Source organism: Cyrtonyx montezumae, unplaced genomic scaffold (genome assembly GCF_038088225.1).
Source record: "Cyrtonyx montezumae isolate F1298 unplaced genomic scaffold, pur_monq_1.0 scaffold_42, whole genome shotgun sequence".
NCBI lineage: Eukaryota > Metazoa > Chordata > Aves > Galliformes > Odontophoridae > Cyrtonyx > Cyrtonyx montezumae.
The window spans coordinates 22,013-43,219 of NW_027072048.1; the positions used below are offsets into that span (position 1 = coordinate 22,013).

The 21,207-nt window shown below is 40.9% G+C and overlaps 2 protein-coding genes across 4 annotated transcripts; both read left to right on the top strand.

Moving 5' to 3' along the window:
* The first annotated feature begins 680 nt into the window (after positions 1 to 680).
* Positions 681 to 10,564, top strand: POLB (DNA polymerase beta). 2 transcript variants are annotated; one of them, XM_065747199.1, is made up of 14 exons: positions 681 to 775; positions 847 to 904; positions 1,013 to 1,079; positions 1,516 to 1,590; positions 2,072 to 2,130; positions 3,941 to 3,990; positions 4,719 to 4,770; positions 5,786 to 5,864; positions 5,950 to 6,022; positions 6,445 to 6,515; positions 7,394 to 7,480; positions 7,959 to 8,023; positions 8,510 to 8,649; positions 9,270 to 10,564. In XM_065747199.1, the coding sequence occupies exons 1-14, from the start codon at positions 715 to 717 to the stop codon at positions 9,362 to 9,364; spliced, it is 1,032 nt and encodes a 343-aa protein (XP_065603271.1). In that variant the 5' UTR covers positions 681 to 714; the 3' UTR covers positions 9,365 to 10,564. The 2 variants fall into 2 exon arrangements, with proteins under 2 accessions (XP_065603271.1, XP_065603272.1); XM_065747200.1 differs by having other exon boundaries at positions 5,810 to 5,864.
* On the top strand, positions 9,345 to 20,731 carry VDAC3 (voltage dependent anion channel 3). 2 transcript variants are annotated; one of them, XM_065747201.1, is made up of 9 exons: positions 9,345 to 9,374; positions 13,710 to 13,781; positions 14,283 to 14,332; positions 15,484 to 15,636; positions 16,779 to 16,831; positions 18,175 to 18,402; positions 19,130 to 19,280; positions 19,922 to 19,979; positions 20,221 to 20,731. In XM_065747201.1, the coding sequence occupies exons 2-9, from the start codon at positions 13,715 to 13,717 to the stop codon at positions 20,310 to 20,312; spliced, it is 852 nt and encodes a 283-aa protein (XP_065603273.1). In that variant the 5' UTR covers positions 9,345 to 9,374; positions 13,710 to 13,714; the 3' UTR covers positions 20,313 to 20,731. The 2 variants fall into 2 exon arrangements, with proteins under 2 accessions (XP_065603273.1, XP_065603274.1); XM_065747202.1 differs by lacking the exons at positions 9,345 to 9,374; positions 13,710 to 13,781; positions 14,283 to 14,332; positions 16,779 to 16,831 and having other exon boundaries at positions 15,485 to 15,636; positions 20,221 to 20,721.
* Positions 20,732 to 21,207: the final 476 nt, after the last annotated feature.

The following is a 21,207-nucleotide window of genomic DNA, read 5'->3' on the forward strand; positions in this document are numbered from 1 at the left end:
TTCCCAGCCCTCATTTAAGGGCTTGTAGTGGAGGTGAGGGCTTTTTTTATTTTTATTTTTATTTTTTTAAATCTTTGAGAAGATAAGTGGAATTGCTGTTTGCAACTCAGTGGGGGAGTCTGTGAAGAGAAGGAGGCAGATTTACTTGGTGACATAATGTAATCCCTTTAACATCTGGAGATTTACCACCGGAGATGTCACTCACTTTGGAATTTCTGTCCACCTTTGGAATGTAATGAATATTAATGTGTTACGCCTTTAAATGTGTAGCCGTTTCTCTCTTCAGTGTGCATGTTTGGTGGTGAGATCCCCCATGCACCCAGCGCTGTCATAAAGGGAATACCTGCTTGACATACTACATTGGTGTGTCAAGTTACTATGTCGGATTTCTCGGCATCGGTCCCCTGCAGGGTTCTCGTACGCCCGTAGCCCCGCACTGGCAGGGCTGGGGAGGAACCCGGCGCCCACAGCAGCTAGGGGTGGACGCGACGCACGAACGCTTCCGCCGCCCAACCCGAGCGCTCGCTGCCCCCGTCGCTCCTCCCCCGAGAGACGCGACTCCAACGCGCCGGGGGAACCGGAACCCGGCCCCGCCGCAGCGCAGCGGAAGAGTGAGCCGCGCGTGCGTACTGAAGACCGTCGCGGTCGCTAAACGTCACCGCCGGAAGCGCTGCCGGGTGTTTTTCCCCGTGTCGGTCCCTGCTGCTGCCCGCGATGAGCAAGCGAAAGGCGCCGCAGGAGAGCCCCAACCAGGGCATCACCGACTTCCTCATGGGTATGGGGGGCGCGGGCGGGAGGGTGTACTGAAATTCGGCTCGACTGCTGCAACTGCGTTTCTCCCTTTAGAGCTAGCGAATTACGAGCGCAACGTGAACCGAGCCATCCACAAGTACAACGCGTACAGGTACCGTCTCCTTCCTCAGGGCTCCCTTTTCCTCTTTCTCGTCCCGCGAGCCGTGGGCGTGGCTGAGCGCGCTGCTCGGTTTGGCCGCTGACCGACGTTGTTCCGCAGGAAAGCTGCCTCTGTCATTTCCCGGTACCCCAGCAGAATACGGAGCGGAGCCGAAGCTAAGAAGCTGGTAGGTGCCCGTGCCCTGATTGCTGCCGGCAGACTCCTCGGGGTGGCGCAGCGGTGTCACGATGGTGCCGAGGGGTTACTGGGAGGGGGGGGAAGCAGTGTGCGAGTGACTCTGCTTGCGTCAGCTCCTCCTAGGAGCCAGCTCGGGGAGGACGGGGAGTGGAGAGCGTCAGTCGTGATGGTTTTGTGGGTGGAACTGGGAACTCCGACTGGGTCTCTTCTGTGGAAGGCTTTTGCTGTGGCAGATTTTCCCTTTGTTGTGTGCTGGAGTTGTAGGAATCAAAACCCGGTTTGTGTTGTACCCTTGAATGCTTTTTCTCTCCTATAGACCAATGCTTTAAATAGTTTCTGTGACTTTGAAGTTCTTTCAGCTGAGCTTTGTTTTTCTTGGATGTTGTGCCTGTCAGTGACCTTGTTCACCCTTTTTCAATATTTAGGATGGAGTAGGTGCTAAAATAGCTGAGAAAATAGATGAGTTTTTATCCACTGGAAAGCTTCGCAAATTGGAAAAGGTGTGTTTCTTCCCCTCGTACTATATTTCTCAGCAGTTGTTTTACTTCATGTTTGCTTGCTGTAAGTGCTTGCTTTGTGCATTTTCTGTTGCTCCCTATGGAGAGACCTGTCAAGCAGAAGAATGGTGGACACTGTGTGAAGTAATAAGTGGGGGACAAGAAGCTTAGCCAGAGCCTTAGAACTTATTAAAAAATATTTTAAAATGTGTAATTGGCATGTGAACGTCTTCTGTGAGAAGTGAAATTCTGACTGTGGAAGGCTAGGGAGTTCTGAGTTTTAACTGTGCTGTTTATGGACAGTTAAGACAATGAATTAGTGGGAACAGTACATATGGGGCTGTCCTAATGCACAATATTACTGTTAGTACTGTTTTGTTCTGACTTATAGTAGATCTACAAAGCAGAATCTGACTGTATTGTTTTATAAGCTTTCTTCCATTACTGAGATGGAGTAAAGAGTTTGTTTACATTATTTTTGCAGATTCGACAAGATGATACAAGTGCTTCAATCAACTTCCTGACTCGAGTTACTGGCATTGGGTAAAAGATTAGTTGATTTATTTGTTAATGGCGGGGGGAGTAATTGTCAGACTTGTAGAGTTGTCAGTTATAGATTTTGCAGTAGAGGAATTGAAGTAGCTTCCGTGTGCAAGCTGAGAGGGGAAGGAGAGAGATAAATGATCAAAAACTGAATCAAAAGATTGAGAAAAGTGGAATGGAGAAGGTAGAGTAGGATCCTATGAGACATACAGTGCAAAATCTGATTAGGAAGAATGGTATTTGTACCGTGTTTATTAAAAGAGGTTCAGAGCCCTTCTGATCCCCCCAAAGCAGGGCTTTTCAGAAAGGTAATTAATAACAGGAGGCATCGAGCCAGTTCTAGTTCTTATTTGGTGCATGGGGTAAATTTCAACAGAAAAGAGCGTAGTCTGCAGACAGGTACTTGGCACGTGTGTAGCAGCAGAAGTTGTTATCTTGAGTAAGTAGGGCTGTGATGTTGCATGCCAAGAATAGGCTTTGCTAAATATAGAACATTTAAGAGTCATTTGCACTTAGAAACAGTGGAGTGGAATGCTGTCAGGAAGAGGGGGGAAAAAGCAATATTTAAACCCCTTGATGTTGAAGGCAGAGAATGCAATGCTTTTTAAGTAATTCTGAGGAAAGATTTGCTGAAAGTTTGAGGATGTTTATGTTGTGCTTATGATAAACTCTTTAGCCAAGTTGCTTTTCTGTACTGTAGGTTGCAAGTTAGAGTCTTGCATGGATCTTTTGTTTGATTTTAAGTTTTAGTCTGAAGACACTTGTGTGCAAGTGTAGAGTCTTGCACGTAGGGAGGAATAACCTCATGCACTGGTACAGGTTGGGGGATGCCCTGCTGGTGATGAGCTCTGAGAAGAGGGACCCGAGTGTCCTGGTGGATTACAAGTTGTCCTTGAGCCAGCAGTCTGCCATAGTGGCCGAGAAGGCCAGTGGGATCCCGGGGTGCATTAAGAAGAGTGTGAGGAAAGGCTGAGAGACCTGGGTCTGCTTAGCCTTGAAAAGAGAAGAATCAGAGGGGATTTAATCCAATTTGTGTCTATAAATATCTAAGATGCAGGAGGCAAAGGGATAAGGCTGGACTCTTCTCAGCAGTGTGTGGCGACAGGACAAGGGGAAATGGTCACCGAGACCCGCCTGAGCAACCTGATCTCTAGAGGTCCCTTCCAACCCCTGGAATTCTGTGATCCTGTGTTGTTGCCTTAAGCTGGTTTAGAGAATATTCATGGTTAAAGTTGTTCTTCTGCTATCAGTTACATTGCAGTATTGTTGTCTAAAGCTATATTGGCTGTTTAATGTTTTGCCTGTTTACTTTTTAAAGTTCATAAGTTCATAAGGTTGGAAAGGACCTATAAGATCATCTAGTCCAACCATCCTCCTATCACTATCTCTACCCAACTACTAAATTAAATCCTTTAGCACCTCATCTAAACGCTTCTTGAACAGCGCTAGGGATGGTGCCTCAACCACCTCCCTAGGCAGGCCATTCCAGTGCCTGACCACTCTTTCAGAAAAGAAATGCTTCCTCAGGTCTAATCTAAATCTTCCCCGGCGTAACTTGTGGCCATTCCCTCTCGTCCTGTCGTTATTTATCAGGGAGAAGTTGCACATTGGTATATAGGTCATCAGCACTAAAAATGTGCAGGCCAAGGTTTGGATAGCCATCTCTGTTGCTTGGAAGTACAAACTGAAAATATGTGTGTACTGAAAGGATGCTAGTTGTTATAAGCAACTTCAATCTTGACCTTGGATGTCCTTTGCAGCGTTGCAAGATTCCTGCTGTTTTTAATTGCATTGCTTTGCCTCTTTGCAGTCCTGCTGCTGCTAGGAAGTTTGTTGAGGAAGGAATTAAGACTTTAGAGGGTGAGTGTGCATGTAAATTTGGGTCTGTGCTTATTCTCCGATAATGGTTCTTATGCCAAGTTGCTTGTTTCACAGTGTTATGGTGATAGCAGGTAAGCCTTTAGCTTGAGAAACATATACTGAAAAAACAACAATAAGCACAACAATAAGCTAATCTAAATTTAGTGCACAGGCTAGAGGTGTTATATGCATACTGTAGTAGAAATGCTGAGTCACAGCTCGAAGCAGTGAGGGTCCACTCCTTCCCAGACCTCACTTAAGGGTTGGCAGTGGAGTCAAGGGTCTCTCTCTGGAGATCCCTGCCTACCTGAGGCCCTCCAAGGGTAAGCAGTTTTTTTTTCCTTTGTTTCTGTGTTAGTGGCTGCCATGTTTGGGTTTATCGTCACTTGCTGCAGCCTAGGACTTTACCTCCGCACTATTATTGCTATGCGTTCCATTGCTTTATAGCATTACACGTATGTACCGTAGAGTATGTATAGATTACATTGAAAACAATGTTTGTTTTCTTGTTTAAAATTAATAGTCTGTTGCGGTCTGTATCAGGAAAGCATGCTAGGCGTTTCTGCTCATACTGTCAACTGTTGAGCAACCTGTTTAAAGTTTCTTCATTGTGTTTGAAATTGCTATTTGCTTGTTAGATATTCTTCATTTGCATCATCTTTGTGTTGTTGGAAACTTACAGTAGTAATGTTGCCCTTAAGTAACTTTTTTTTTAATATATATTTTAGATCTAAGAAAAAATGAGCACAAGCTGACCCATCACCAGCGAATCGGGTTGAAGTAAGCTTTCTTGGCTGCTAGTGTTTGGCTTTTCTAATAACCTCTTCAGGCAACAGAAAGTAACCTAAGGTTGTGCAAGTAAGGTCCTGTCCACAATATGTGCGTGATCTTCAGCAGTTCTTCAGGGCTTTTGTTGCATTAGAGTTGGAATTCTGTAGACTTAATTTCCATCCCTAAGGAAATTACTTCCAACCGATGACTTTTCAGGTAGTTCACAAATAACCATTTTAGCTAGGTTGCATTGTGATTGTTGACAATCTGCATAAAAGGACCACAGGCTATTTTTTGTCGCCTACTGTGGGCAAGGTCAGACCTTTAAATGTTGGAATGTAATGCAACGCAGGATGTATGTCACAACCCGTTAGCTTGAATGCTGCTTTCTAAGTGACTGTTCTGGAAGACGTATGGCTGTGCTTGCAGGAAGCTATGAGTTAACTAAATGAATCCTTCTGATTCTGTGTGGGCACAGTTTTGGTGTACCTGAATCAGTGGCAGCGATGTGGAGTTTGTGTCTTAGGCAAACTGCCTGCTTGTGGGTGAGAAATGTTAATTTGACAATTTGTGTTTATTTTTCCTACTGCTCATCTGAGCTCCATACTTGCTGTGCATCTTTTCATGTATGAGTATTTACAGGAAAATACCATTAAGGAAGGGAGTGTAAGATTACCCAACCTAACCTGTCCGTGTTTCTTATGTGTTTCTAGTGTGTGTGTATTGTCCTTAAGTCTGCTCCTGGCACTGTACTCACTTGTTACTCCAGTGCTGAACTGTAGGAATAGTTTTTGCTGCTCTGCAATCTTCCTTTTGTCCCTAGTTCCTGTTTAACTCACCTGAAGTGAGGTTGAGGGGGGAACGTCCTAGGTCTAGGAGAGTTGTCTGAAGATGTAGGGATTGGGTTGGTTCTCTATGGTGAGGATGTGGAGCTTCTGGTGATGTAAAATCAAAAACTTCTATTGTTTCTTCTTAGCCTTCAACTGACTAAAATTTTGAGATGCTACCTTAACTGCTCTTTCAGACACTTTTACTTTTCTGTACGCAGATATTTTGAAGATTTTGAGAAAAGAATCCCAAGGGAAGAAATGTTGCAAATGCAGGTCAGAAAGTCTTTCTCAAAGACTTGGGGCGTTGAAGACCAATGAGTGATCGGTATCTGTAAAGACTGATTTCCTCTTTCCGTAGGAAATTGTGCTGAAAGAGGTAAAGAACGTGGACCCAAATTATATTGCTACGGTCTGTGGCAGTTTTAGGCGAGGTTAGTACGCTGCGATCTCGCTGTATTTTATTTTGGGTGCATAAGCAAATCACAGTAATATATGCTTTTCTGGAGAGTAAGTTTCTGCTGAAATCCAGCTTTTTTTCTGTTAGTGTTGTCTTAATTGGTTAGTGCAGTAGTAAAATACCCACGTAAATACTTGTTTGTGCTTCATTGCTAGAGAGTATAGCAGCAAATTCTTGGATGTTTTCTGAGAAATGAAGTGATATAAGTGAACTCTGATGTAAAGGAAGAGGTTCTCTTCCTTTCAGTCAGTGAATATTCCAGATACAAATTAAAAAACTGAACTTTTTTCTACAAAAAACAAGTGTTTATCCAAAGAGGTTAAATGCATTTTCATCAGTGTTCATATATTTCTCATCTGACAGGGGAGGATTTTTCTTTGTTTTTTACTTGCCTAGGTGCAGAATCAAGTGGCGATATGGATGTTCTCTTAACTCATCCGACTTTCACATCTGAATCATCCAAACAGGTGTGTTTCTCTGGTAATGTGTTTAGTATTGAGCAAAACTTCTGGAAGGGTGTTGTCATGGTTTTATGATTTTTGGTACTGGTATTCCACATCATAACATCATGTAGTGCATTTAGAGTTAAAGCTCTAGCTCTGTTCTGGGTATACCTGACCGGGAATCGAACCCGGGTCGCGGCCGTGCAAGCACCGGCTCCTAACCACTACACCACAGCATTAACTCGCTTTAAATTCAGATGATATGCAGTGTCAGACTTGAATTTTAGCTTCTCGCATCTTTTTCGTAGCTGTTTGATAGCCATTTTTATTTTGAGGAGTTAATGTGTGGATCTGAGAAGCAATTTTACATTGTGTTCTCAGCATGGTATGTTTATTCTTATCCTTTCCTCAGTCTTCTTTCCTTATTCCTCCTAAATTCATGTACTGTACAAAGTAGAATTGTAACAACTGTTTGAATGAAATGAGGATTCAAGTATCTCCTTAAGGAGCCTCCTTCTTTTGGAGGTGAAGCAGTTGTCTTGATGCCCTTACAGTCTTTTGTGGCTATCTCTGGGAAAGCCCTAATGATAGTCTATTTTTTTTTCCTGTTGCTTCTATAGATTAGTTGCTTCAAAGTTGAAAACTCAAACCAAAAAGCAAGTTTTGTCACTCTAAATGAAAATGACCTAACATGTAGTCACTGGAAACTTCTCTTATGTTTCATCACTGATTTTATCATTTTTTCTCAATATTGCTCTGATCTTTCTTCTCTCAGTCAAATTTCGTATCAGTGACATATATAATCATAGTGGTGTCCTCTGGTTAGGTCCTACAGCTAAATAGATAAGTTATTCTTGCTATTAGTGAAGTAATTTCTTCTTCTGTGATGTCACTTTTCCTAGTCAAAGCTTCTGCATCAAGTTATAGAACAATTGGAAAAAGTCCACTTTGTCACAGATGTGCTATCTAAAGGTGACACCAAATTCATGGTAAGACCTTTCAGGGGAAAGGGGATGTGGTAGGGATTAACTCTCAAGACAGAAGTTAGGATATGTACGAAAATGTTGTTTAGACTGCTGGTGTGGAATTCTTCATTTTTTTTCTCTTAAACTTTTTGCAGTTGTGACTTGGTGAATCTCTTGTTAAGATGGAAAATAATTCCTGTCATTCTTGCTGCCATATAACTTATGTTTTTAATGTAATTATGTGCTGTATTGAATTACAGTTCTCTTATCAACAGTATTTCACAATACTAGTGACATCCAGCTGTTCTAATAAAAATTTGAACAGTTTAGTAAGAATTCAACTTTATTTTCCAAGATGACTGATGGTCAAACAAGAACCATGTGCATTTGGAAATACGTATTTTAAAAGGCGGTTTAGCGCTGGGGTGGTCAAGCCCTGTAGGTCTATCTCAGATCTGTTTAACTTAATTTTTAATGCCTTATTTTTTTTACTTTTTCCTAGGGGGTCTGTCAGCTGCCAAATAAAGAAGATGGAACATCTTATCCACATAGGAGAATTGATATCCGGTATACTTTCCAGTATATGAAGAATTTAGCTGTCTTCTCTGTAACAAACATTTGTTTCAAGTTCTGCATTCAACTCTCCATTTCTGTGTTTAAAATAAGGTGTTTGCTAGGTTTTTAATTACCTTACGTGGAAGCCATGTATAACTGCTCATGTTGAGAACAGGTTATTAGCAAGAATACTGTATTTTAAATCATGACTTTGTATCAAGTTTCAGAATTGTGACCTACAGTACTGTTTTGACAGTAATTCTTGGCAGTGATGAAAGCACAGTAACAAGTTATGGTTCAGGTTAGATGTATTGTACCCTTCTCTGATATGTACTTTTCTCAAATTGGGCACCTGGAAGAATCAAATAAATAGAACTCCAGAGTATGTGTTCTTGAACACTGTTCCAGACTTGCTTCCTCTTTAAGTGGCTGAGTTCCAAATGCCTTGTAGATACACATTTGTTCTAAATATGTACCTTTCTTCCATTTTTATTCTAGGCTTATCCCTAAAGATCAGTATTACTGTGGTGTACTGTATTTCACAGGCAGTGATATATTCAATAAGAACATGAGAACCCACGCTCTGGAAATGGGCTTCACAATCAATGAGTATACAATCCGTCCCTTGGGTGTCACTGGTTAGTTTGGGCTTATAAACAGAGTATTCTTTCTAGTTGTGTGTTTTGTGTGATCCTCTCCTGAATTCATTTTCTCAGTGTTGAAAATCCTGGCAATTAACGTAGTTAATGAAATTTTTCAGTCTGTACTTCCTGGAACTGTAAACTATTTTAGCAGAGGGAGGCAGGCTATTCATGTATAGACAGCACTGTGGTAACAAAGTAAGTGCATCAGGACACCTAATCTACTTGGTCTTAACTGAACTGTGGTTTGGATTTTCTATGCAATGCACAGATGTTTTCTCATTCTTTTCATATGATTTATGTCTTTCAGTTGTTTCCCATTGGAGGGGGGCTGTCCACACATTGTGTGTATATATTTTAACTGCACAAGCATTATAGTTCCACAGTTAATTGGTTATTTTATTTCTTTTGACACTGAGAATGAATACCTAAGTGCTGTGTGGTGAAAAACTCTGTGGGTGTATTTGTGGTGGTGTTTTTTTGTGGGGTTGGGTTTTTTTGTGTGTGTGTCTTTTGGGGGTAGTAGGGGACTTACTAGTTTACTGTTGCGATGCATTTGTCAGTCCAGGACTATATGAAATTTCTACCTTTCAAATGCCACTGTGATATGCTTGCAGGAGTTGCTGGGGAGGCCCTACCAGTAGAATGTGAGAAAGACATTTTTGACTACATCCAGTGGAAATACCGAGAGCCGAAGGATCGGAGTGAATAACTTTGTCAAGGTTTGTGACCCAGAAAGACACTTTCATAGGTCTTTGCAAACATACCTATTGAAAATCTGTATATTCTTTCTTTGGATGTTGCTGCAAAAACTGTACATTACTGATATTTTAAAGGAGGTCTGTTGCACTAGTGCGGTACGTGTAGTAAAGCTTAAATCCTTTCTGTACTCTAGAGGAAGTGGTTGAAAATCTTGTGTGAAACAGCGCTCCCTGAGGAGTGTTGATAGTCCACCTTTTGATGTCCCGGTAGCCTAAAATATGTCCTGCTCTTTTAAGCTACAACTGTCCCCTGCCCCGTAAATGTTTTTTTTTACTGTTTCATTGTCTAATATTTCTAATATTTAAAAACGTAATTTGTTTCCAAACCATTCTTTTTGTTCCTTTCTTCAGTTGCAACTTTGTACAGCTATCTATAGGCTTCAGGGCAAAAAAGGGGCAGTATAGATACAGATGTTTGTGGAGGGTTTGGAGTAGATGCGATTCTTCAGGTGGAATGAATGTTTTACCTTAAGAGAGAAATTAATTTTTCTTTGTCTTCCTCTCCTGATGTTCTTAAACGTTCAGAAATTCATTCCCGCATAAACTTTTAAAGATAGACGCATTCATTCTTGATGAAGGTTGCAGATGCTATTTTGATGTGTGACTTTAAAAAAATTAAAAAAATTTAAAAAATGAAGCCTTGATCAAAAAACTTTGAGTGGTAAAGAACAAGCCGGGTCTTTGATTTTTGGCACTCTTAAAAATAAATATATCTATACCTAATGTAAATATATAGAATTGAGTAACGTGGGCTTTTAACAGATGACTATTTAATCTAGCATCAACATCTGAAGACAGACTGCACTTCTTCAGTTGGCTAACTGACCTTCTGCTCATTGGGACTGACTCTTTAATTTGATGTGATCATCTACACAGTCAGAATTATATCATTCTGTTATCTCTTTCCTCTGATATCTATACATAAATAGGGTAGAGAGAACTAAATAAAAGCACTAGTTCTGTCCTATAATACTTCTTTTTCTGTTAGTATTCTTATCTCCTTTTTCTCCTTTGGACATAGTGTGGAGCATCAGTAAGGAATGCATTACTGTCTTTGTATTTGAGTACATTGTGGGAGTATAACGTGAATGCATTACAGAATTGTGAGTTTGCAAAAGCAACTGAAATAATAAAAGACTGTTACACATACACTATTAGCAATAGTCAAATTGACTAACACATTGATTGATGTGTAAATAATCGGGTTCTCTAGTAGCCATTGTGGGAGTATAGAGGAATCTGTATCTGTACTGCCAGGCTGCTTAACCTGACTGGAATATTTAAATAAAGGCTGATGTGAGGGGTTTTTCATTTTCTATCTGACTTGAACCTGTGAAATGCTTTAACTTTTCCTTAGATAATTAGTGCTGATCTGCTGAGCATTCTTAGTAATAGAGATTATAGACTCTCGCTTTTCTTTTTATATTGAATCAGGAACAACAATGTTGTTGCCTAAATTGCGCAGACAACCTAAAAGACAGAGTGCTAAGTATAAATATGGGCTTAAGGATACAATATTTAAAGTAAAATGAAGAAACAAAGTAGATACCTCAGCAGCACACTAGCAGAGGCTGTTTTGGGTTTGAGTCTCCCCTGTAAGGGCGGGAGCTTACAGTGAGGATGCCAATATTATTAATTCTTGGAAACCCAATGCATATGTGACAAGTTGCTTGGAATGTAATGAATATGTGTATGTTATGCCTCTAAAATGTAGCTGTTGTTTTCCTTGGTGTGCATGTTTGTTAGAGTGATTCCCCCATGCACCCAGCACTGTGTAATAAAGGAATACCTGCTTGCTGTAACCCATTGGTTTGTGACGTTACTCGGTTGGGGTTCTCTGCTTCACCGTGAAGTCTCCTGCAGCCTTGTAGTAAAAACATTTCGCTGACGGATCCTGTGTTTCCTTCAATAATAAATGAAAATAAACACATTACAATCCCGTGTTTGTGGACTCTCCGTGAACAGCTCTCAGCTGAACGCGGCCTGCCGCCTCCGCCGTTGGGCCGCGGGTCCGCTCCGCCCTCAGCCACGCGCGGGACAGCGGCCGCGCGCCACCCGCCAGATCGAGCAAAGGGTGGCGCGAGCGAGGCGCGCGCAGACCTCCGCCAGCGATTTACGCATGCGGCAGCCAGCAGCTCTCCGCGCATGCGGGCCCCGCGCCCAACCCCTCGCCCCCACGCACACTATCACTGCGCATGCGAACCTCGCTAGCCCTCTGCGCGTGCGGACGTCTCCACCTCTCTGAGCGTGCCGACTTCTGCGGCGCTTTGGCAGTTCCGCCGTGACCTTTCCGCAGAGCGACCGGGCCGGCAAGTAGCGGTGGGGTTGTGCGCGGTAGAGCGGGGTTGCGCTGCTCGTCTCGCCGTGTCCCGTGGCCGGGCCGGGTTGTCATTGCGGCGGTAGTCCTGCGGATAGGGCTGTGTTTCTCGCTGCAGGCGTTCCGGTGTTGGGCAGGAAACGGGGGGGATTTCTGGTGTCGGTCCCCGCCGCTTTTGCAGCTCGGAGGGGAGGCGGCGGCGTCCGCGAGGGTACGGCGGTAGGCGGTCCGTTGTTCCGTCGGTAGCGGGAGCACTGTGAGACCCCGCGGCATCTGCTGCTGGGTGCTCTCCTGCCAACGCCCGGCACATCGCGACGGGCGTGGTCGCCCTCCCGAGCAGCACCGCCGCGTGCTGATCTGTAAAAACGAGCTTTTCTCTCTGGTGAGAGCGATGGGGCCGGAAAGAACTACGTGGAACTGCTTCGCGAGAGGGTCAGGTTGGAGGTTAGGGAAAGGTTCTGCGGTGGGCAGGGACCAGGCTTTCCCAGCACAGCGGGCATGGCGCTGAGCTGCCAGAATGCGATAAACATTGCAACACTGCTCTCAGAAATAAGGTTCGGATTTTGAAACTTCTGTACTGAGGGAAAAAAAACCGTATTGTACAAGAAAGATAAGCTACATTATGAAAACTCTTCAGTTGTCTATTAATGATTAAAACTGCTGTTGTAAAAGTCCATATTCTGTTTTACACGAGTTGTAAGTCACTGAATTTAATTGATCCTTTCTGACTTTGGCAGGTAAAAAAGGCCTTGTTTTGCACAGAACTTAATTGCTTAGTACAGGTATTGTTGTATTTTGCAAAACTATTTGTATTTTGATTATGTGTGTATTTAGAAGACTAACTCAGAAGCTGCTGAGGAAATAGATTTCTACTTGCACTAAAGGTCAAAGTAATACTTGTTACGTTTTTGGTAGAAGCGTGAGTAAAAATGAGAAGGCTAACTATAAGAACTAGGATATTAACAGCTGGATTACAGTATAGGAAAAGAAAGCAACTATAATTCTGAAAGAAATGTGATGATTTTAGGCATTTTGCATGTTTTGCTTACATTATTATTACTATTTTTTGATTAGGCAAAGGAGATGGTGGATTTCTGGTGTCTCACATGCTGCAGGGAAGAATATCAGCAAATGAATCAGCTGCAGGAAAGATTAAATGGCAGAGAGTTACCATTAAAATGAAACAAAAGCATCACTGCTAATTGCTTTTCTTTTATGAAGCAGGTGTACTTTTAAATTCATGCACTCTTATTCTAGAAGGTGAAAATGAATTTTCTACTAGAGAAGAGTATCTTACTTTTTCTTTTTCTTTTTTTTTTTTCCTAATCTGGACATTCTGGTGTGAAATTCCTGAAAAAAATATGCTGTGGTTTTACATCTTTCCCTTTGAGTTTTGTTGTCCATGTAAGTTGCAGCAACTGCTTGTATTAGAAAATGTGATTCTTGCCATTGTATATACACAGTGTAGAAATACTCCCTCGTGACCGCTGGACAATATAACAAGATCTTTTTATCTATATTCGAAATCTCTAAAAAACTGTGAGAAGTTACAAGGTCATATGGAAATTAGCTGTCTTTTCCTTTGGGATTGATTCAGTGCTGATGTTAGCTGCTTGGAGCCTCTTTCAGAAAGAGTCCAGTAATGAAAGCAAATGTTCGTGTGTTATCAGTGCAGTGATAGATGCTTCTGTGTAATCCTTTTGGGATAGAATAGCAGAATAGTTGAATTTCATACTGATCGTAGAGTACAGTGATTTTTGAAGAGTAGATTCATTTTTATAACTTCTTTGTGTTTGTTTCTGACAAAGCAACAGTGACAGAAGGGTGACTTTCATGAACACTCTTCAGAGGCCTTGCAGTCCTTCATCAGTGAAGCACGTAGCGCGTACTTAGTTATAGATGTCTATAAATTCTTTGGACATAGTTTAGATTTTGTGCTGTTTAAACTTAAGATTTTTAGAGCTTCTGTTATGTTTCAGATCCCATGGCTGTCCCACCATCATATAGTGACTTGGGAAAGTCTGCTAGGGATGTATTCAATAAGGGTTATGGTAAGTAACGTGGCTGAGATTTGATGGTTTTCTGTTTTATTTTAGGCATTTTGAAAACCAAAACTAAAGTAATTACTGTTTCAGAGTTTCATTAAATACCTTGTGGTGGGAATTCAACAGAGGCATGGAGAGAATTTTCCTCTTGAAGTTCCTGCCTTGGAATCAGAGCTTTGAAAGTAAATTTTGTTACTCGGAGGAAATGATTGGTCCCAAGAAGGTAGAGATATCAGATGATGAGTGACTATTAAACTTGGCCAAAAACTGTAAGAACAGGTGAATTCTATGACATTTCTTGGTAAGTGTTCACTGTTAAAACCATAAAATATGAGTCCAACACTCTGAATTGTCATAACTCCTTCAGTCATTTATCAGTAATATCAACAATAGTTGAAATATGAAAATAGGGTTTCTGGCCAGTGTTCCCTATCTGTTGCACTTTGTCTGTGTAGTCTTGCTTGTATACTGTGGTGAAATAGATTTTGTATGCTCTTCTATTTTCAGGATTTGGCATGGTCAAGTTGGAGTTGAAGACCAAGTCTTCAAGTGGGGTTGTAAGTACTGGGGGCTTTCAACATCACCAGTGAGGGCGAGAGAGAAGGTTCAGGGGAAAGCATCCAGGCAGGTTTCAAAAATCTCCAGCAGCCTGATGTGGTGGCTCACAAACCTGCTGAATGCAGGGGGTTTGGAAATGGATGATCTTCAAGGTCCCTTCCAACCCAAGTCGTTCTACGGTTCTATGATTTCACAGGAAAGGTGGCAAAACATGAAGCTGATTTCATAATTTTGGTCTTTACCCACAGGCATACATGTTTTATACTAGATAAGCTACTTCTTACAGTGAGTGTCAGTTCTGAGTGCTAGCTCTTATTGCTGCTGTCTAATTGGTAGGCTTGTGCTGCTTTTCAACTTCTTTTAACCATATTTGCTTTAGCTCCCTCTTTATCATGCATTCTTATTACACAAATGGTGAAAGTCCTTTTCATTCCTTTCGTATTATTGCATGATGTCTCAGTTAAGCTTTTGATAGATCACTTGCATTGTGCATCCAGCACACGATGCTGAGGAACTACAACCGTTATCAGTTGCTGACAACTCTGAATACATATAGTTTTCCTGCCACAAAGTTTTGACTCTCAAATGAATTAGTTACTCGTACTGTGCATGTGGCAGAACATGCCCAACCACATTAAGTTTTAAAACAGGTTTTTCCTTCTCCATGCAAATTTCGTGTTGGATCCTTTTTCAGCTGGTAAGAATATTGACTATTCCTGCATTTTGGCTTTTTATTCTCGTCGGTGATGTTTTCTGTGACAGTTATTGTTCATCATCTGTCTGGTTGTTTTGAGTCATGTAATCTGTGTCATGAAGTTTCCCTTGTGTCCACAGTGCTCAATCTCCTGCATGATGCATGTATGTAGTCATTTGCAATCTCTGTCCCAAAAGTCTAAAATAAGAACTGTAAAAACATCAGGAGGAAGATCTAGATAAGATATCGACAGATCTTAATAAAGCATATATTGAGAATGGAGATTATAAAAGGAGTGTGCATTTTGTTATGGAAAAATAATTATTTTGCTTGTGGATAGGGAGGAATGTTCTGTTGAAAGGCCTAAAGTCACCAACTGTGTCAGTGCTAATATTTTGACAAGTAGATAAATTGAAAGTAACTAGAGTGATGAAACTCATGTTGTTCTCTTGGCAGGAATTTACTGCAACTGGTTCCTCCAATACAGACACAGGCAAAGCTGTGGGTAATCTAGAAACCAAATATAAGATCAAAGACTATGGACTTACATTCATTCAGAAGTGGAACACAGACAACACACTGGGAACAGAAATTTCCATGGAGGATCAGGTAAGAGGAAGTCAATACTCTGAAAATGTTTCTGCAGTTGGTATGAGAAAGTAGTACTGAGTTGAGCAGAAGACACTGAAACACAAAACTATGTGGAGTACCAAAAAAAAAAAAAGTTATATTTGCAGTGTACAGACTGTGTAGCAGAAATGCTAAGTCATGACTTGAAACAGTGATAGAGCACCTGGTGGGAAGGCAGGACCAACCCAGGGGAGCTCAGGTGCATACAGTGCTCCGGAGTGACCTGAAGGACTGAAGCCAGGATCCACACCCTCCCAGATCTCATTTAAGGGTTGGCAGTGAAGGCAGGGGTGTCTTCTGGAGGTCCATGCCTACCTGAGGCCCTCTAAGGGTAAGCAGCTTTTTTTTTCTGTGTTTGCAGCTGCTGCATTTGGGCTTATTGTCACTTGCAGGGTTTTCTACTTTCCTACCCTGCTATCGTTGCTGTGCGTTCCATTGCATTATAGTGTTAAAACATCACATTATAGCATTACAGACTGAGAGGTAGCATCATGAATTTTGAGGGGCAGGGGATGCAAGCATCCTCACAGCTAAGTGCTGCTACGTTATGAACTAAAAGCACAGAATTACTGCAGGTGCAGGCATGCCAGATTAACTAGTTGAATTGATACCACTGTTACCCAAACTGAACAGAAGTTTTTGCTTGAAGATCAAGTCTAGCTATCTAGAGCAGTCACTGCTGCATTCATAAAAGAAAACCAAAGAGGAGTCTCTCTGTTTTAACGCATTAGGCCATAAGTTTGTCTACCTTGAGACTGAACTTTTCAAAGTTAGGAGATTTATGCTTTTTACAAAGTGCCTGCAGCATAAGGTAACAGTGCCAAAGGTAATAAAAGTTCTGTGGTGCCCTCCACTGTGTATGTCCAGCACCTTTTGTAGTTATGGTTTTGTGCTTTTTACTGGTGCTTTTAAATGGAAAAAGCCGCTCAGCTCAAAATGAGGCAGGACAGCTTTTATCATACAGCATGTACAGATTTCATTGTAAAAATGTGAGAGATTTTCCTTTCATGTTGTGTCATCTCTGAAGACCTGAAGTAGTGCCACAGTACTAGAATACCACATAGCACTAGAAACCACATTTTGACAGAGCTGTGAGCAGACTTTTCTGTTTTTCTTAACAGTTGGCTGAAGGATTGAAGGTTGCTCTTGACACTATATTTGTACCAAATACAGGGTAAATATTTTCTGTTACTTTAACCCGGGGAGCCCTAGAATTGTCTTTACCCTTTGATTATAAGTTTTTATGCTGTTTGTTGTGTAAATGCTCAAAATACACTGTCACTGGATAGTCGTATTCAAATACTGCAACAGGAAATTCCTGTTCTGCAGGCACTGTAGAGTATTTTGAAGGCAGTGGGCTCTGAAGAATACGCTAAAATTGATTCTTCGGCTTTTTGGTCACTGCAATTTTTTCACTGCAGAGTAGGTATTATGTTTCTGCAACTGTCCTCTTAAACAGTTATGTCTTACGTTCACTGCCTAATTTGAACTGTCTTTGTCCACTTCAATTCATCTCCACTCATTCCTTAGGAACATAGAGCAAAGTATTATTATGGCTATGCACTATTGAAAGAGGAAGTAAAACAGCATATTAATTATGATAAGCAGTGCAGTAGCATATTTTTTTCTTTCTTCTGTTATTATTCATTGCTTTTGGTTAACAGTAGAGCAGAGGAGGTGCATATGCAGGGTATGTATGTCTAGATTTATATGAAGCCTGAAACAGCTCTGTAAATAATTTCTGGTATGTCTCTCTCACTGGAGTCAGCATACTAGAAAAATTGGTGTTTAAGATACTACTTGAATATGAGGAATTAGAAAAGGAGTTAAAAAATGAGCCCCTAGGTCTAGATTTGAGTGACAGACAGCACAGCTTCCTGCTATGTCTTCAGTAAGAAGAATAAGCAAGGTTGGGAACAGGATGAGGTGATAATTTTTTTTTTTTTTGCAGTTATTTTAACTATGAAGTGATAGCAAAATGAGCAGAAAGACATACACAGAGGAGGAGATATGCTTCTCCAGAAAGCTGGCCAAATGGATGATACGTGGACAATGAGGGAATTTGTTTTCAGTAGAGGAGAGTGGTATCCCGCAGTGAAAAAGGAAGGAAGACAGGCACACGACAGAATAATGGAGAACACTGACCAGTGAAGGAACGTGGGAGATACATGAATATCCAAAGATGATAAAAGACAAAAAGGCCAGCTGTCATTGTGGGATGTCACAGTCGCTGCTGAAAGAAATAGATGATACCATGGTACACTGCACTTGTTTGTGAAGAACAAAATATGAAAACCGATAATTCTGAGAAATTAAAAAAAAATCCCTTGTTTCCTATAAACTTCAAGATTTTAAAGATTTTGGTGGTGCTTCTTGCACTATCTTGAAATATATATGTCAGTGATACCTGTTTGAGTAGGCATTGCAGTCATTTAATTAACTAGCCTTAAGGGACATGCATATTGGACTAAAACTATTTACATACCACCAGGAATAAAATGGTATGTTTCTTTGCAGGAAGAAGAGTGGAAAGTTGAAGACTTCCTACAAGAGAGAATATATAAATCTAGGCTGCAATATAGACATAGATCTGTCTGGACCAACCATTTATGGTTGGGCAGTACTGGGTTACGAAGGCTGGCTTGCTGGCTATCAGATGGCTTTTGATACAGCCAAATCTAAGCTTTCACAAAACAACTTTGCCTTGGGCTATAAGGCAGGAGACTTTCAGCTGCACACTAACGTGTAAGTATTAATCTATGCTTAGAAAAATGTTATCGGAGGCAACTTTCCAGCTTTTGGTTGTCTTTTGAGACTGTGTTTCAGGGTACTTTTATTTGTGTCTACACAAGGCAGTGTAAAGATAGTAAAAAGGCACTTTATACTGTTAATTTGGAATGAAGTCTGTAAATTCCAATTTCTGTTTTGGCAATAAAAGCCTTCCATTTAGCTATAATGCCTTTCCCCTTCCAAGAACATTTCTGTCTCACAAATGTCCACGGTGGAGGGAGGAGGTGTCTGCTGCATCATGCTTGAATATTTCCAGCAGTCAGCTTAGTGTAGTTCTAGCCTTGGTACTCAGATGCTCTGGGAATCTTTAAATTCAGTGAAAACAGTCGCCATGCAGTGGTGTTTTTTTTAGCCTTATCATTCCCACAGCTGCCTTTGTCCCTTGACACGCTATCACAGGCTTTTTTTAAGAAACACAAGTTATTTTTTACCAACATCTCAACCTTTGTGTGTCTTGACTGTTGGAAGATCTTGATCTGTTACACATTCAGTACTCATGCTCTGAATAACATCAGAAGGTGTCTGTGAGCTCCAGCTAGGAATTACTTGACCACGGGTCCACAGACTGCTCAGTTCATTTTGAGATAATGATCACATGACTTGGTAAAGAAAGGGTTAATCTCAAGAGCTACTGTTTAGTCAACAAGGCAAATCTTTACCTGCTTGCATCTCTTACAAACAGGAATGATGGCACAGAGTTTGGTGGGTCTATTTATCAGAAGGTTAATAATAAAGTTGAGACATCAGTCAATCTTGCATGGACTGCTGGCAGTAACAACACGCGTTTTGGTATTGCTGCTAAGTACCAACTGGATGAGAAGACTTCCATTGTGGTAAGGTTTTTTTTAAAGGAAAAAGTAGCCCAAGTTCTGTTAAATACTCAACATTTTTCATGTAGAAAAGTTGCTTCAGCTACTCCTGAGAAATTACAGTAGTGAACTGTTGTTACTGTCGTGGTTCCGATTTCAACTAGGACTATGAATGTTGATATTAACACCTGCAAATTCTTGGAGGAATACAAAGGGCCAAAACAGAGAAACAGAAGGGGGAGCTGAGCGCTGGGAAGAGATGTCTCAGAGAGAAGACGTGCCCACTAGCAATTAATTCCAGGATAATTCAGCTCAAATTAATAATATGAACATCTCTGAAGTTAGTTTTAAAAAGTTTCCATATTCATGTATTTGGTAGTTATTCATTTATACATTAAAAACAAAGTTGCTACTTTATATAGAACCTTTACCTATGTCACAATTTAAAGATCAGAGCTATTACTCAAGCTTGTTACAGTTTGAATTCAAGGATGTAGTAAAACTGAGCTGTCTAGAAACTTGTATGGAAGAAGACTGAAATGTTCCACTGCTAGAAGTTAGTCTACAAGTAGCTCGACAAATTAATGTGTAAGCTACCTTCCTGGGGTACCAGGATGACTGTCTGAATGGCTATAGGTGGGTGTGATTTCTTTTATTTTCTGCAGGCAAAAGTGAATAATGCCAGCCTGATCGGAATTGGTTACACTCTTGCTCTTCGACCTGGTAAGTTCAACTGTGATAGCACTGTGTGTTACTTTAAGAGTTTCTCTGGCAAAAAGATAGATGAGGGGGAAAAAAAAAGCAAAAACAAAAATTACCTAGAAATCTTACACAGGTTTGTAGAAGTAAAGGCTGTGTATGTACGTAAGTTCATGTAACAACAAAGGCATATTAATGAAACTCAAGTTCCTTGGGGGGGGGGGGGAACATTATCAGATTAGGATCTTGTAACTTGCTTTTGTAGGTGTGAAGCTGACCCTCTCAGGCTTGATTGATGGCAAGAATTTGAGTGCTGGAGGTCATAAAGTTGGGCTAGGATTTGAGCTGGAAGCTTAATGCATTTTTAAGTAAAACAACATATGGTGCTGTGGAAGATGAAGGTAAAGTGTACCCAGTTTGTTTTGGCCTTAACATTAGTCTGAAGTCTCAAGAAGTGTGAACTTTATACTTCTTCCAAAGAATGCTTCTAACCTAACACTGACCAGAGAGTACAAGCACCTTGAAAAGAAGATACTTGAAGGCATGCATGGGAGCTCTGATGTTTGTGCCACATTTCACTTGTTTATCATATTCTGAATGGGTTCTTTGAAGAAGAATATTCCACCTCTTTCCCTTATTGTACTGTATCCTGCATGTCCTTATATTTCACTCCCTTTTATAAAAGGTGATCTGTGCTCTTGTGCAAGATTTCATTTTACATTAGAATTAAATAAATCAGTCACAGTTGGAACAACAACAAAAAAAAAAGCCTGATTCCATCTCATTGCCTTCTCCGTGCAGGTATTTATATACACTGATGAAATTCACCGCTAACTCTTTCTCTGTTCTAGGCTGCACTGCTTTTAAAGTTTTTGGGATAAGTGTTTTTTCCAGTTTAACATATACTAACAGTTTGCTTCTCTGTGCTCTATAAGCTGACATCTTTACCTCATATTTCAGAGGCCTGTACAGTAAAATAGCTTTTTCATTAAAATTTTTTTAGTATATTAAAAAGAACAAACAAAAAGTTCACGCTTTTTAGATAATTTCGTTCCCACACAGGAAACAAGTATTAAGTAATTATAACCGTTATACTTAAAAAAAAAAGTGCAAATCAGCAAAGCTAAGAAAATCTGTTCACAGTTCAGGTGTATTAGGAAGGTGACATATACCAGTGACAGTGCAAGCTGACTGCATGTGTTGTCCATTTTTCATCAGAAAGCCTGAAAGGTACAAGAACAACCACACAGTG